Consider the following 13,865-nt stretch of genomic DNA (forward strand, 5'->3'; position numbering starts at 1 on the left):
CTGAATGAATGCCTGAGAGTGAGTGTTGCAAGTTTGTTGAAGTTTATTTATGAGTAGATATGTCCAACTTCTAATTCCTACTATCATAAATCTTAAACATTTGACTCATTTAAAAAAAAGGACTTTTAATGTTTTTTATTGTTTTTTTTTCGCGACACCAAATTTTTCTCTCGGGCCACCAAAAATTTGAAATTTAGGATTTTGGTGGCCCCATCGGGCCACCAAACAAAAAAGTTAGTGTCGAGCCATGGTTTAATCATAACGTGGATATAAGTAAACAGGCGTATACATGTAATTATCTCTAGTGTACTTCTACTGGACGGTTATCATCACAGTTCTAGTCTACACGCGAAACCAATTTATCTACAGAGAGCACTACTTCTTGTAGGAAGCATACAGACTATTGTTTTCGCTGTAATAGTCGTTGAGCTTGTTTTTGTTGGTGCCGTAGAAACCATGCAGAGACATGTCGGGAGAGAAGCGAGACGCTTTGGTGGTCCGACCCAGCGTTTCGGCCAACACCCGCGTGTAGTGCGGCGAGTTACCACAGCACAGTCCCACGTAGGGGATTTTGAGTTTGGCGCAGCGTTGGCCGAACTCCACGATGTCGCTCCTCGAGCACAGCAGACAGTCGAGGTCCACCGGAAATACAATGTTTCCTGCGGCGAAAATTGGTTGAAAAAAAAAAAAAAAAAAAAAAAGAATTTCAGCTGAATTCCCGCCCCCTGAACATGGGAAATCTAGAAAAATTTGTCATCACTCATCAGTATCTGAACGATCTTCATGGAGAATGCATAGGACCACATCATTCCGTCAACATCGACAAAGCGGCTTAAAGGAGACTTCCGGATGATTTTTTAGAGATTTTCACATTTTTAAATACTAATAACTATAAATCGGGTGTATTTAGTACAGAGTTTCAAAATTTATAGTGATTGAGATGATCGAGGAATATTTAAGAATGTTTTCAAAATTCATAGCAAATCACAACGAACAAGGATGATAACATGGCAGCCTTACCAAAAGAATGCATGAGTATCTTAGGGGCTCATGGAAGCAGCACAAAAGAAGAAAGCATGAATAAATTCTACATTTATAGGTGAACTTGTTAAGCCCGTTGTATTGTGATGGTATGACACATATTTCTGAGATATGTGAGGCTCCTATGTCATCAACATTGGTCAGTGTAAGTGGTTTTAGGTTCTTAGAATGTTGATTTCTCTGCTCAAGGACCACGATATATTCCACAAATCCATACATGGAGCTGTTGGTTTATGTATTCTATGATGTGAAATTATGAAAATCGTGTGGAATGCCCCTTTAACTACCTTATTTTACCAAAACATAGGAATCAATATTACCTTTCAGAACCATATACCATGCAGGCCGAAGTAATGTGTACATGTCGATAAAATACCCCTGATACAAGTAGGTTTATCTCTGATTCTTTTGAAATAGAGACTTCTGACGAACTAATCATATAACACCGTTAAATGTATACATTCACATGCTTGTCATTTACTTCGAATTGAGATACGGACTTATGTGTCATAAAGGACTCTGGCGGCAACTTTGATATAGCGCCCTCACCTCTCACTGGATCAGGAATGGACAAGAAGGACGGGTGCTCCTCGGTAGTTCGGTACGTCACAGGCAGGGCGGCTAGAGGTGTCTTGATCAATACAGACATGATTTTTGCACAGAGTTTGATTCATGGATATGTGACCAAGGAAATATGCTCCCAACATTCATTCAACAGTTTATTTTACAACAAATGTGTCGGCCATATTACTGCAATCAATCACAATCGTTGCAAAGGCCTTTAACAAATTTATGTTCATAGATCATCATTATCATATGCAATGGATGGAATACATGTATGCATGTATTGTATACTGTTATTAATCGTTATTATTTAACAAGGTAGAAAAGCATCATAATTATGACGGCAGGCTCGACAGCGTCTTCAAACAGGTTCATGAACGGTACACATTTTATCTAATCTTTTCAGCCTAGAGCAACATCTAAAAATAATGGAGGGGGGGGGGCATTCGTCTCCAACATGGGTAAAGCCTTTCACCCCCTTACCGTCGCCCTCTTAGTGGTAGAAAACTTGTCTGAGACCAGTTTTTCAGTGAAATGAATGTTGAATAGTTTTTCGGATTTTCACGCTTCTGTCTACTCAAATGCATGGGGGTTGGAGGATCGCGACGCTCTCTCCCAAGTGGTTCTGTAGCCAATGATGTCCATAATAATATGTACGCCAAGCTTGTAAGTGATATTGATCCTCGGCAGTAATAGTTTACGTCAGTGTTTTATTATCGTTAAAACTCTTGTCAAGTGGAACGCTTTCAAACCTTAATTCCCGCCTCTATAGCGCTCTCCACAAGCGTCATCACTGGCCCAGGTCCCCTCGTGCAGTTGTAGCCGACCACGTCAGCCCCTGCGGCTTCTAGCTGCCTCAGGGCATCGTTGAATTCGACACCGTCGACGGTACACGGTTTGCCGTCACTCGTTTTCGTGAGATGTGAAGCTAGTGTGATGACGGCGGGTACACCTGAGGAATAATTTGCCGGAGGCCCTTAAATTACCAGTGGTTTCCAAGCTGAAATCATTTTTAAGCACATTCTTAAATCCCCCATGATAACCATATTTCGGATGGTACTATTCACCCCTTCAAAAAGACGTCTTGCATGTGCTGGATCAAGGAGAGAAAGAGAGCCATTCCTGTTTAAAAAAAAAAGAGAAAAAAAGAAAAAAAAGGTTGCTCAATACTAGCTAGAATTATAATGAAGACGAGGCTTAAGTTCACGCAGGTTCGACGAAAAGGTCGCTCGTAATATCAAGCCTGTATACGTGGATATGTGACTTAACAAAGGCCTTCACAAACCATCGGCAAAAATTAGACAAAAAAGAGAACACCTTGTTTTTGTTTTTTCGTATCCAGGGCGATTACGAACACGCAATTATTCGATGTGTATCAGTTTATATTGTTAAACTACAACAGGATTCTGAGAAAATCTCACCACTCAAAATATGCTGCAATTTTTTACGTTATTTGTCAAATTATCATCAACGACAGTTCGGCTCAGAAGAAATAGCCGCAGGAGTCTGATTAACACTTCCATAGTACAGCCGCTGCGCCTGCTGCTGTACGAAAGCCTGACCGTGTCAAGAGGATATTTGATAAGACTCGCCTCGGTACCTTCTCTCGGACGACGGCGACTTTCGCACACTGCTTGTCTAGGCGTCTTGTTTAAGACAAGAGACTCCTTAGTACCATAGTGAGGTTTAAAAGAATGTCTTTCCATATTCGTCTCTCAAAGAAAGAGTCTAGGTGAGTTCTGAGAAGTCGTCTTCACGCCTTCTCGTAATAAAGAAGGCCCATAGAGGCTGTATATTAAAATGGGCGCCCTTCACGAGCACGACACCCACTAGTCATATACAGCTCAAGAGTCATATACAGCCCACGAGCTAGACTCTGTTAATGAGCAAGGCCCACGAGCTAGACAGTCGGCAAATAAGGCACACTAGCACTATAGGCAAACAAGGCCCCGAGCTCGACATTACATCACGGGGTTTATTGTACGTAGTGTCGAGTTCGTGGACATATATACGTGTATATATATATATATATATATATATATATATATATTCTTTTTGCCAAGTATCGAGTTCGTAGACCGTTTTGGTTGTTGTTGTTGGTGGTGGTGGTGTTGAGTTTATGGGTGTGTTTGTTTTTGTTTGTTTTTGTTTGTTGTTGTTTGCCAAGTGTCTAGCTCATGGGCCCGTTTTGCTTACTGCCTATAACTAGTCACTGCTAGCAACATGGGTCTGTTTTATTTAATGTCACTGGAGGTACTGAATCTTTAACTTACAGTCCTTACAAAACGGTTTCATGGGCGAATTACTTACCTCTGCCGTATTCCTTCACGACTTGAGCCGCCAACACCGCCTCGCCGCAGTGATCGAAAGTTTCTCCGACGATAAAGTCCGCCCCTTCGTCAACGGCCCACTCAATTTGCTCCTGACATAAGTAACAGCATAACGAGATTTGTTTAACAGAAACAGCCAAAAAAAAGTCGATGTATAAATGTTACCTTACAGATTTCATGTTGAGAGGATTAATGAGAAAGTGTAATGAGGTGATTAATGAAGTAGGGGACATGGGAAATTGGAGAGCTGTGCGGTGACGATATGACGACAACGTCACCTTATACCTAGTTCGCATACTATTAAAGTTGCAGTGCTGGACATAACAATTATTTTATCTGGTTTTATCTGAGGCATCTGTTAACTCTTGTTTGTTCGATCTTTCGCCATTTACTGATGGAAATTTGAAAATGAAATGCATTCGCACTGCGATAGATCACTTTACAGACCATGACTTTATTTCTAGCTTTTTCTTCAGTATATTATTATCCAGATGTTGTTGTAGCCTAATTGTAATCAGCTTGCAATTGCACTTCTCTTTTTTGAATTTCAATACAATATGTATTATCCTTTTTCATGTAAAGCGCTTTCAGAACCTATTTCTTGTTGAATTGTTCAATTGCGATGAGCTTGTAATTGTACTTCTGACATTTCAATTTAGACTCAATATGTATCCCTTTTTTCATGTAAAACACTTTTAGAACCCATTTGTTGTTGAATTGCGCTATAATGATATTATGATACTATTATTTACTCTAATCTTTGAGGTGAGTATACCCTGAACATGTCCTTTGTTTCTTGAATGGCGCCCTCGTTGCCGGGTTGGTAGACGAACGTGTTGCAAATGTCGCCACACATGAGCGTTCCTGTCGAGTCGGCGACTTCTCGGGCCATCTGCAGAGCAAGGCGGTTCTGACGTTCGAGCTCTTCGGCCCGGCCCACGACGCCCAGCTTGTGGCGATTTCCATAGTACTTTGGGGGGGGGGGGGGGGATAAATTAATAATGCGAGTATGACACGATAATGACAGTATCTGTATCAGATGATTGTGAACAGAACACACAAGACGCATCAATATCCAAAGTCCACCGTATTAATGCTAGCACATGGATTTCAGACTGACAAAGGTTATTCTTGACAGAAGCACTAAAGATGTAATTGTGATTACTATAAATGGGTTTGTCGTCTGCGTGGTTTATAAGGTTTCCTCCAAGGGGCATATAGGAATCTCGCAAACAAATGTCATATAAATGTATATGTGTTCAACGAATACTCGTACCACACGTAACATGGAACACCGGACGGGAGTATTATACATTGTGATATACAGTTTTACGTATTGTAATGAATCGCTCATTGCCAGACCCTTCTGCTTTTGTGAAGAATGTCGTGTAAAAACAATACACGGTAATTACTCATCATTGATATACTTTCTAAGGGCCAAACATAGGCCTAGATTTTTCTGTGACGTTTGATGTCATGAGACAACACTGGGGAAGATCATTCTATTTCATAATCAATTATATCATTTCAACCCCTTAAGCGCTCAAGTTCCTTCACTACAAAAAGTCCGGTGTTAAATAATGAACACCGAGCTGGTGTTAAATTTTCGGTGCTCATTTATGGTGTTAAATTAACACCTCCGGGTGTCATTTCCAAATATAAAACTGTTTTTTGAAGAGTTTCTTAGTAACTGCACTTCTTGTTGATTTTTAATTTAAACAAGACGATCAAGAATTTTACATTAAAATACTAGATTTTTGAAAAAATGTGAAAATAAATTTACACCACAGTAACACCAGCTAGTGTGGTCTCTTATTGAAGCTGGACGGGTGTTAAACCATTGATATTAACACCAACAAATATCAAATCAACACCATGTGGTGTCATTTTTTAATTAACACCAGTACAGTGTCAAAATAACACCAGGTACAGTGTCAAATTAACACCACGAAGTGTCAGGTGAACACTTTTCAACACCATTACAGTGCATTTTCTACACCTGTGGGTGTGGTCCTCTATTGAAGTTTGATCGGTGTTAGATTTAACACCCATGGTGTTAAATCTGACACCGATGTTTTTACAGTGTTCCATTCATGTCTCTGTAATCTTCAAGGGGATCGACACAAACTTAACGAGGAAATAGCGAAGCCTGCATCAAAACTGTACATTGTTCTTAGACCTGTGCAGTGGTCATGATGTTCGATAATTAGCACAGTGAATATTGCAGTTTTGGATTCGACAGGGTATCGGTATCATAATGAAAAATGTTGGTCCTTAATGGACTGCGATTTCGACGTCACTAGGGCTATTAACTTATCAGGAATTTACAAATAAGATATCGAATCAAAACGTGTCAACATAAAACGAGGCCTACAGGTATACTTTATATATATATATATATATAAAAAATCTTTCTTTGTTCACAATAGTACTATCAAGAAACGGTTAATTATATCTATCGATACCGTAAATGCCTGTACGACGTCACTTCCGGCTCTGACGAAGTCCGTGTACATTTGTTTCACCAGTTCGGGATGGTCAACAACAACTTCTGGGGTGAAAGGTCCCGCTTTAAGATAGCCGAGGCGTTCGAAGGCGAAGATGTATCCCTCCGCGCAGATAACGGTTTCACCCTCACTGATTCGCTCGAGTAAACCTGGATGTTCATGAAAGACTTTCTGTTTTGTGTGACACTATATTGCGTCATAACTATCTCCTATACATGTATTTGAAGAGCTCATTTGCAAAAGGGGCTAGATCCATTTTTGATGAAAATTTAGTTATTAGCATCACCGCACAGAATTCCATTTGAGTTAATTGCACTGAAAATTTCAACTCCAAACAACCGTTTGAATAGAAATTATCGCAAAATTAGATTTGGATTTTCCATACACATGTGTACAAATTCTCACAAACAAACCAGTTTTTCTCCAAAGTACTAAGAGTGTATATAGCCCCTTTTGCAAATGAACTCTTCATTTATTATGCGTATAGCCCTCTCGAGTCATGCATTGTGATTCCATTAAATTTACCATGTTGATGCTGTAACGAGCATTATATAACGTAATAGGCCTCAGCATGACAAGATCACATGCAAATTCAAATCGTGAGGGTGCTCTGGACATGCTTTTTAAAGCCTAATAAACGCTGCTAAATAGCACAAACCTAATGTAATAACAATCGCTAAGATTGTTACCTTTAAATTCTTCATAAAATTATTGTCGCATGTTCTCTTATATCTGATCCCTGAATTGTTCTTTTGCGTCTGTCTCACTTAAAATACAGCTAAAATAATCTTACTATATCCATCTATTGTCTATAAATCGACGATCCGTGACAACCTTTTCACTTGCCATTCATGAACACAGCTTTCACATAGGCCTTATATCAACAGAACCAAGAGAAGTGGGCGTCATGATTAACCTTGCTTAACATCATGCTAAAAGCCGAAACACGTTGGTAAAGTACATGAAGAAAGGGAAGATACGATGTTGATTTTGAGTTGATTTCTGTTTTCCAGAAACGCATTATTATGAACGTGCCAAAGTGCACATAATACGTGACGCACAAACAGCTTGAAAACACTCTTAACATGCTTAAGGGTAGCGGAAATTTTCCTTTATAAAAAAAGAGCAACGATTAGGGTTATTATTGCCCCATTCCCCTTTCTCTCCCCAACCCTTTGAGACCATTGTACTGTAGTACATTTAGTGAAATTATGCAAGTAAAGAAAGAACAGGAAAATGAAGTCGCTCGAAGAATTAAGAGAAGGGGATTTAACGAAGACGAAATAGAACGACGAAGGAACTCCTCCCAGGGAGGTGGGTCCACCTCCCTGCTCATCCACAGAAAGACAGTATAGAGGAATCCGACTTCAGGGGGGCATTTCATGCAGCATTTTGTCCTACAAAGTTGTCGGACAAATTTGTTCTCAGCCAATCAGATGCAAGGATTTCTGTAGCTTGTAACAGTTTGTCAGAAAAATATCCGACCAAACTGCTCCATGAAATGCCCCCCCCCCCCCCCCCCCCAAGCACTGTAACTTGTGGCAGCCATAACTGGGGGCTTCCAAAGAAGAACAAAAACACTATCTGTGAGTTATGCCATGGGCCAGGTGCGTTGCTATGTCAGTAAATAAATCATCTTTTGTTAGGCATACTTGCATGCAGCCCCCAGTTAGAAATTACCATTAAAAGAAAACAGTACTCAAACCGAATTGAAGAGGAAAACAGCCTGTTCAGCTCTCAAACAAGAGACAATACAAGTGATCCCATACAAAGTGTATGGAAATACTGTTAACTCTCACCTTTTGATTTCGGCATTTTCCCAACGTGCAGGATAGTCGTGTAAAAGATATGTGTCAGCTGTCACTGGCTGTAAATCCGCAAGCGATACACTTCTGACGCCGAACTGACGCAAAGTGGGAGAAAGTTACAAATAAAAAGAAGCGAATTTCACTCGTTTCGGCAAGTTGCTGCGTTTTCGCCGTGTTCTACTATACGCTCATCAGAAATCGTTGAGCGTTGCTGCATGCAATTGTATGCTGTTCCCTGGAATGCGACAACTGAATTCCATGCAAAGACCCTGGGTTATAGACCGATGTATATTACGGGTGTATTTACTTCACTATCACGACTATAGTAAGCAGCTAAATTGTTTTCAAGAGAAAAGCCCACTAAGGCACTAAAGTGCGCAAACAAAGTCGGGTCAGGGTCAGTGTATGACTGTGACCTGATTTTGTTATCTCGCCCAAAGCAATTATGCAGACCTACCAAGTCTCACGCATCAGGCGTGACAATCAAGCCTGACGAGCTTTTTTTTTTCCTCACGCCTCACACATGCACACACACACACACACACACACACACACACACACACACACACACACACACAAAACGACGCCAAAATCAAAGAACAAACCCCAAAACATAAATCATTCTCGACCGGAAGGCGAATATGAGACGATCAAAGCCGAAGGAGAAAGTGCACAGCAGCCCGAGGTGGCGCGAACGCATAGAGTTATCATAAAGTTATATCACAATCTTATAACTGTATGAAAGCAAATGATATTCTATAGTGAGGAAAAAAAAATCCTACAGACTAGAATGTTTATTATAAGAATCATGACTTCAATTTCTAATCAGGACATGAATTCCAGTTAAAAAAAAAGTCTCGAATCACAACTCGGACTCTAATGTGTGTGTACGGCTCACTTTTGATTTCAATGGTACGGCCGCTTGAGCTCAAAAAACCATAACATCATAATTTATTATGGAAGACGGACATTGGGAAATCGTCGCTCCAGCAATTCCATTTGCGAAATGTACGTACTTTAGAAGAGAAAGCAAATATTTTGGCATGTTGAACGTGATTTTGAATCTATTTGTGTGTGTGTGTGTGTCATTTTTTCACACTGTTTCAGAGTAAAAACTTGGACAATATAAGGGTGAATGTGATTGTAATTATGTCAATACCTTATTATTAAGAAACGTCATATGTGTATGAACAAGTGTCTACTTCAGTAATTACCAATTTTGTGACGCGAAATTTGTCATGTTTACGGGTTTGCTGCTCCACATCATTGGTGTTTATTTAATGACAGTTGAGTTTAAAAGGCATGTCCGTCAAAATGACTCCCTCTCTTGAACCTCCTTATTTTTGTAGGCCCTACTATCTATATGTTGTGTTATAAAGATGTCATAAACTGGTTAAAAACTGTTCAACTGACCTTACACTATAAAGGCGTCATAAACTATAAACTGATCAACTAATCTTACTCTATGTATGGCTAAAGTTACGTGTATAAAGACGTCATAAACTGGTTTTAAACTGGTCAACTACTATTGATCTTACATTATCTATGTTTAATGTTATAATGACGTCGTAAACTGGTTATAAAGTGCATGGTCAATTGGTCTTAAGACGTCATAAACTGCTTATAAATTGTTCAACTGGGCTTACACTATCTTCATGTTTAATGTTACAGTACACTCCGGTTACAACAAACACTGCTATTTAGGAAATTCCGTTCCAACGAATTACACATCCAGGTCCAAAATCGAATAAATTCGCTTGCAACGAGCACGGTTAGAGTGAAATTGTCGTTATGACAAAACCATTTCCGAGCTCCGATTCAATTGACAAAGAAACAAAAGAAAAATGTGTTCCATATGGGAAACTTCATCATTTCGAAAGAGCGTTAATGGGAAAAATGAAACAAGGTTAGTCAATCCGAAAGTGAACAAAAATCAATATTATACTGAAACAAGCCTTCTGGATTACAAACTTAAATCATTCTCGGATTAATAAACCTTCGGAGTAACGAACCTTTTAAATGCATTTATTCAGGAATCTTACCAACACCGCATCTTACTTCATTTACGGATTAACGAGCCTTCGGAATAAAGTATTGCTAACCTTATTTCACTTTCGGAATTTTGAAGTTTCGGAATTACATACCTTATAAAACTTTCGGAAAAACGGATCTTCAAAATAACAAACTGTGAACCAATCCAACCCATCACTCTTCCTGCACACACGTGTTTTCAACGCAAGCATGAAAGTACAAACAATAGTAATTAAGAGATAGCACCGGATTTCTCATTAATTTTCAGGGTATGACTAGTATCTTATTACAGTGAGTGCATGTTTTGCGTGTTTCATCATATTCTGTACCGGTATTTGCTCGGTTATAACAAAATTTCAAAAATTCAGGTCCCCAAACCTTTATCCATAATCATTACAATAACTATACACTTATTTCGTTCGGTTATAACGAAATTCCTATGTTTAACGAAAGAAAACTGCCGGTTCCGAGGATTTTGTTACACATGTAATGGGAGTCACCTGTGGCGTACAAAACATCACATTACCGCTCAGTTTAACATCGAGCAAAAGCAATTCATCGGGAAAGGGAGATGTCGGTGGTATGTACGTGCCGGTGTATTCAGTGGCGTATCTAGGGGGGGGGGGGGGGGGGGCAAGGGGGCACGTGCCCCGGGCGCCACTCCCCGGGAAAAGGGGGGGGGGGGCAGAAAACCAAATCAAACAGGACAAAAAAAAAAAAACGTGATGCCGCCGACAAAATGACAATGTTTATTGTGTTCACACAAGAATTCCATAAAGTAAGCTGAAGTACAAAAATTTTCGGCTCGCTCGATGCGCTCGCTCGCCAAAATTTATATAAAAAAAGAAGGTAAGAACAAAACGTGATGATGACATGGACAAAATGACAATGTCTATTGTGTTCACACATGTCACTTTATATTTAGCAGGCAAAATGTTTCACGGAGCAGCGGCTGCCATTTCTTTCGTTCTGAAGCGATCGCCAATTGGATCAAAAGAAGGCGCCAACGGTTTCGAACATACGGGGGGGGGGGGTGGGGGCGCAAAAAAAAAAAACCAAATCAAACAAGATAAGAACAAAACGTGATGATGACGCGGATGTATACAAATTTCGGCTCACTCGCTCGTACTAATTTAGAGTATTTTTTAAAGTCCTCAGTTTGTTGGTATAAATAGTTATCTATAAGGTCGTCACTATGTAAGAATTGTAAGATTAATAAGCAAAAAATGACAAGAATTTCATGTTTTGTAAGCTGAAATACAAAGTTTTTCGGCTCGCTCGCTGCGCTCGCTCGCCAAAATTTATCCCCCAAAAAGACATAAGAACAAAACGTGATGATGACGCAGAAATATACAAATTTCGACTCACTCGCGCGTACTAATTTAGAGTATTTTTTAAAGTCCTCAGTTTGTTGGTATAAATCGTTATCGTCGTCACTATATCTTTATTAGAATTGTAAGATTTAATAAGCAAAAAATGACAAGAATTCCATGTTTTGTTAGCTGAAATACAACAATTTTCGGCTCGCTCGCTGCGCTCGCTCGCCAAAATTTATAAAAAAAGAGTTAAGAACAAATCGTGATGATGCCGCGGAAATATACAAATTTCGGCTCACTCGCGCTTACTATTTTAGAGTATTTTTTAAAGTCCTCAGTTTGTTGGTGTAAATCGTTATCGTCGTCACTATATCTTGATTAGAATTGTAAGATTTAATAAGCAAAAATGACAAGAATTCCATGTTTTGTTAGCTGAAATACAAAATTTTTTTCAAAAAGACGCCTTTTAAGTGCTTGAAAAAGTACATCATGTGGACTGTGTTTAAAGTCCCTACTGGGATGGGGTTGGGGTGGAACACTTTTTCAGAAATTAGGGGCGCAATTTTCGCGCTTGCCCCAGGCGCCGTTTTCCCCAGATACGCCACTGAGTGTATTGCATGTACAAGTGTACATGTTTGCATTTTAACGCATGCCACTTTAAAACGGTACACATGCAATTATGACTATAAATGTTTGGATAAGAGGACAAACGCACATAGAGAGAGTGGTACTATATGTATAGGCAGGTATCCTATTACCGAACAGTATCCTATTACCGAACGCGTACATTTTCAATGGAAGCCCGTTAAAACAACTCGTATATGCGCGCATCCATTGCACTACGCACGCGCTGTTATCTCACAAGGGAGGCCGGTGCAGAAAATTGCTAAACTGCAGCAAAAAACAGAAAATTTTTGTAATAATCGCTGAAATGTTGATGTTTGTTATTCTGCGTTAATAACATTGACCGAAAATGCAATGCCTAAATTTCCCCATACAGAGGGGGCATGTTCGGTAAATACAATACAATTTGCGTCGGTAAAAGGACACGGTTTTTGTGGAAGGGTTATTTGAAATACAGATTTTGTTAAGTGCGTGGCTTAGTTTTCAAATAATACTGATACAGCTAAATTTATCAGAATTTTAATTATCTTCTGGGAGATCTTAAACTAAATTGAAGCATAATGTTGGCCGTCTGGAGAAATTAAATAAAAATCGTTCGGTAATAGGATACACCTCCATACATACCTCTTCGCTGACGAACAAGGTCCACATAAAAACAATGTTCCATTCTAAGAGTTTGAAATACTTGTATAAGACACTTTTTACAGTGGAAACTCGATTTAATGAGATCTGGTATAACGAAATATCTGATATAACAAATTAATATTTCCGGTCCCAATGAATTAATTTTCTTTTGTTTTGTATTTTCTATTGACTACTGATCAATAACAAAATACCTGATATAAAGAATAAATTGTCTTGGTCCCAAGGATCTTGTTATACCGTGTTTCCACTGTATAATCTTCCTTACGCCTTTATGTTGTAGGTTCCAAAGAGTATTTCTACCCCTGCTAGATTGGTCCAAATTCACGAAGGTGCCGTACAAATGAAACCACGGAGCAGTAAGTGTCGCACGGAATATTTCATTACAAAATTGCTCATTTCGTCGACAAAATGACCGTTTCGTTAACGAAATTATCATTTCGTGGACGAAGTGTTCATTTAGGTACAAAATGTTGTCATTTCGTTACAAAATAATCATTTCATTGACGAAATGACTGATTTCGTAACGAAATATTCCATGCGACACTTGGCGCTCCATGGTTTTTGTCCATGGTTTAAACCATGGTTTCATTTCATTCATGAATTCCGGCCTTAGATTTCATAGCTCGAAGTTTCTGCAGCGCAGGATATTTTGATAAAGACTAAAAATATTCTCACACGAAATTTGTCATCAGCGCCATGACATGCAACAGGGAGCCCATCCATCGATACACATTCATGACACGACTGAACAAGTGGACATATGATTTGCTGTTGTTGTTGTTGTTGTTGTTGTTTAATGTTTTGTCTCAATAACTTGATAAATTTACATACATTCAAACATATAAATGTCATGTTTGGATAATATGTATGTGTGTCAGTAAATGACGGGGAGCTTGACTCCACAGGCAGCACAGGTACATAATCTTAGAATAGGCACCAACACAGCACATGTACAACTTGAATAAGTAAGCATTAATTTTTCACAATGGTACTTTACCA

General features: G+C 39.2%; 1 protein-coding gene across 1 annotated transcript; it reads right to left on the reverse strand.

Annotated features, from left to right (window-relative positions):
- Positions 1-375: 375 nt before the first annotated feature.
- On the reverse strand, positions 376-8,257 carry LOC139719577 (betaine--homocysteine S-methyltransferase 1-like). The gene is made up of 7 exons (XM_071630988.1): positions 8,242-8,257; positions 6,401-6,591; positions 4,711-4,905; positions 3,916-4,027; positions 2,358-2,557; positions 1,591-1,672; positions 376-659 (listed from the first exon to the last, which is right to left on the reverse strand). The coding sequence occupies exons 1-7, from the start codon at positions 8,255-8,257 to the stop codon at positions 376-378; spliced, it is 1,080 nt and encodes a 359-aa protein (XP_071487089.1).
- Positions 8,258-13,865: the final 5,608 nt, after the last annotated feature.

The sequence above is a fragment of the Diadema antillarum genome, unplaced genomic scaffold, assembly GCF_040938485.1.
Source record: "Diadema antillarum isolate AM-2024a unplaced genomic scaffold, OU_Dant_1.0 scf00000112, whole genome shotgun sequence".
Lineage (NCBI taxonomy): Eukaryota > Metazoa > Echinodermata > Echinoidea > Diadematoida > Diadematidae > Diadema > Diadema antillarum.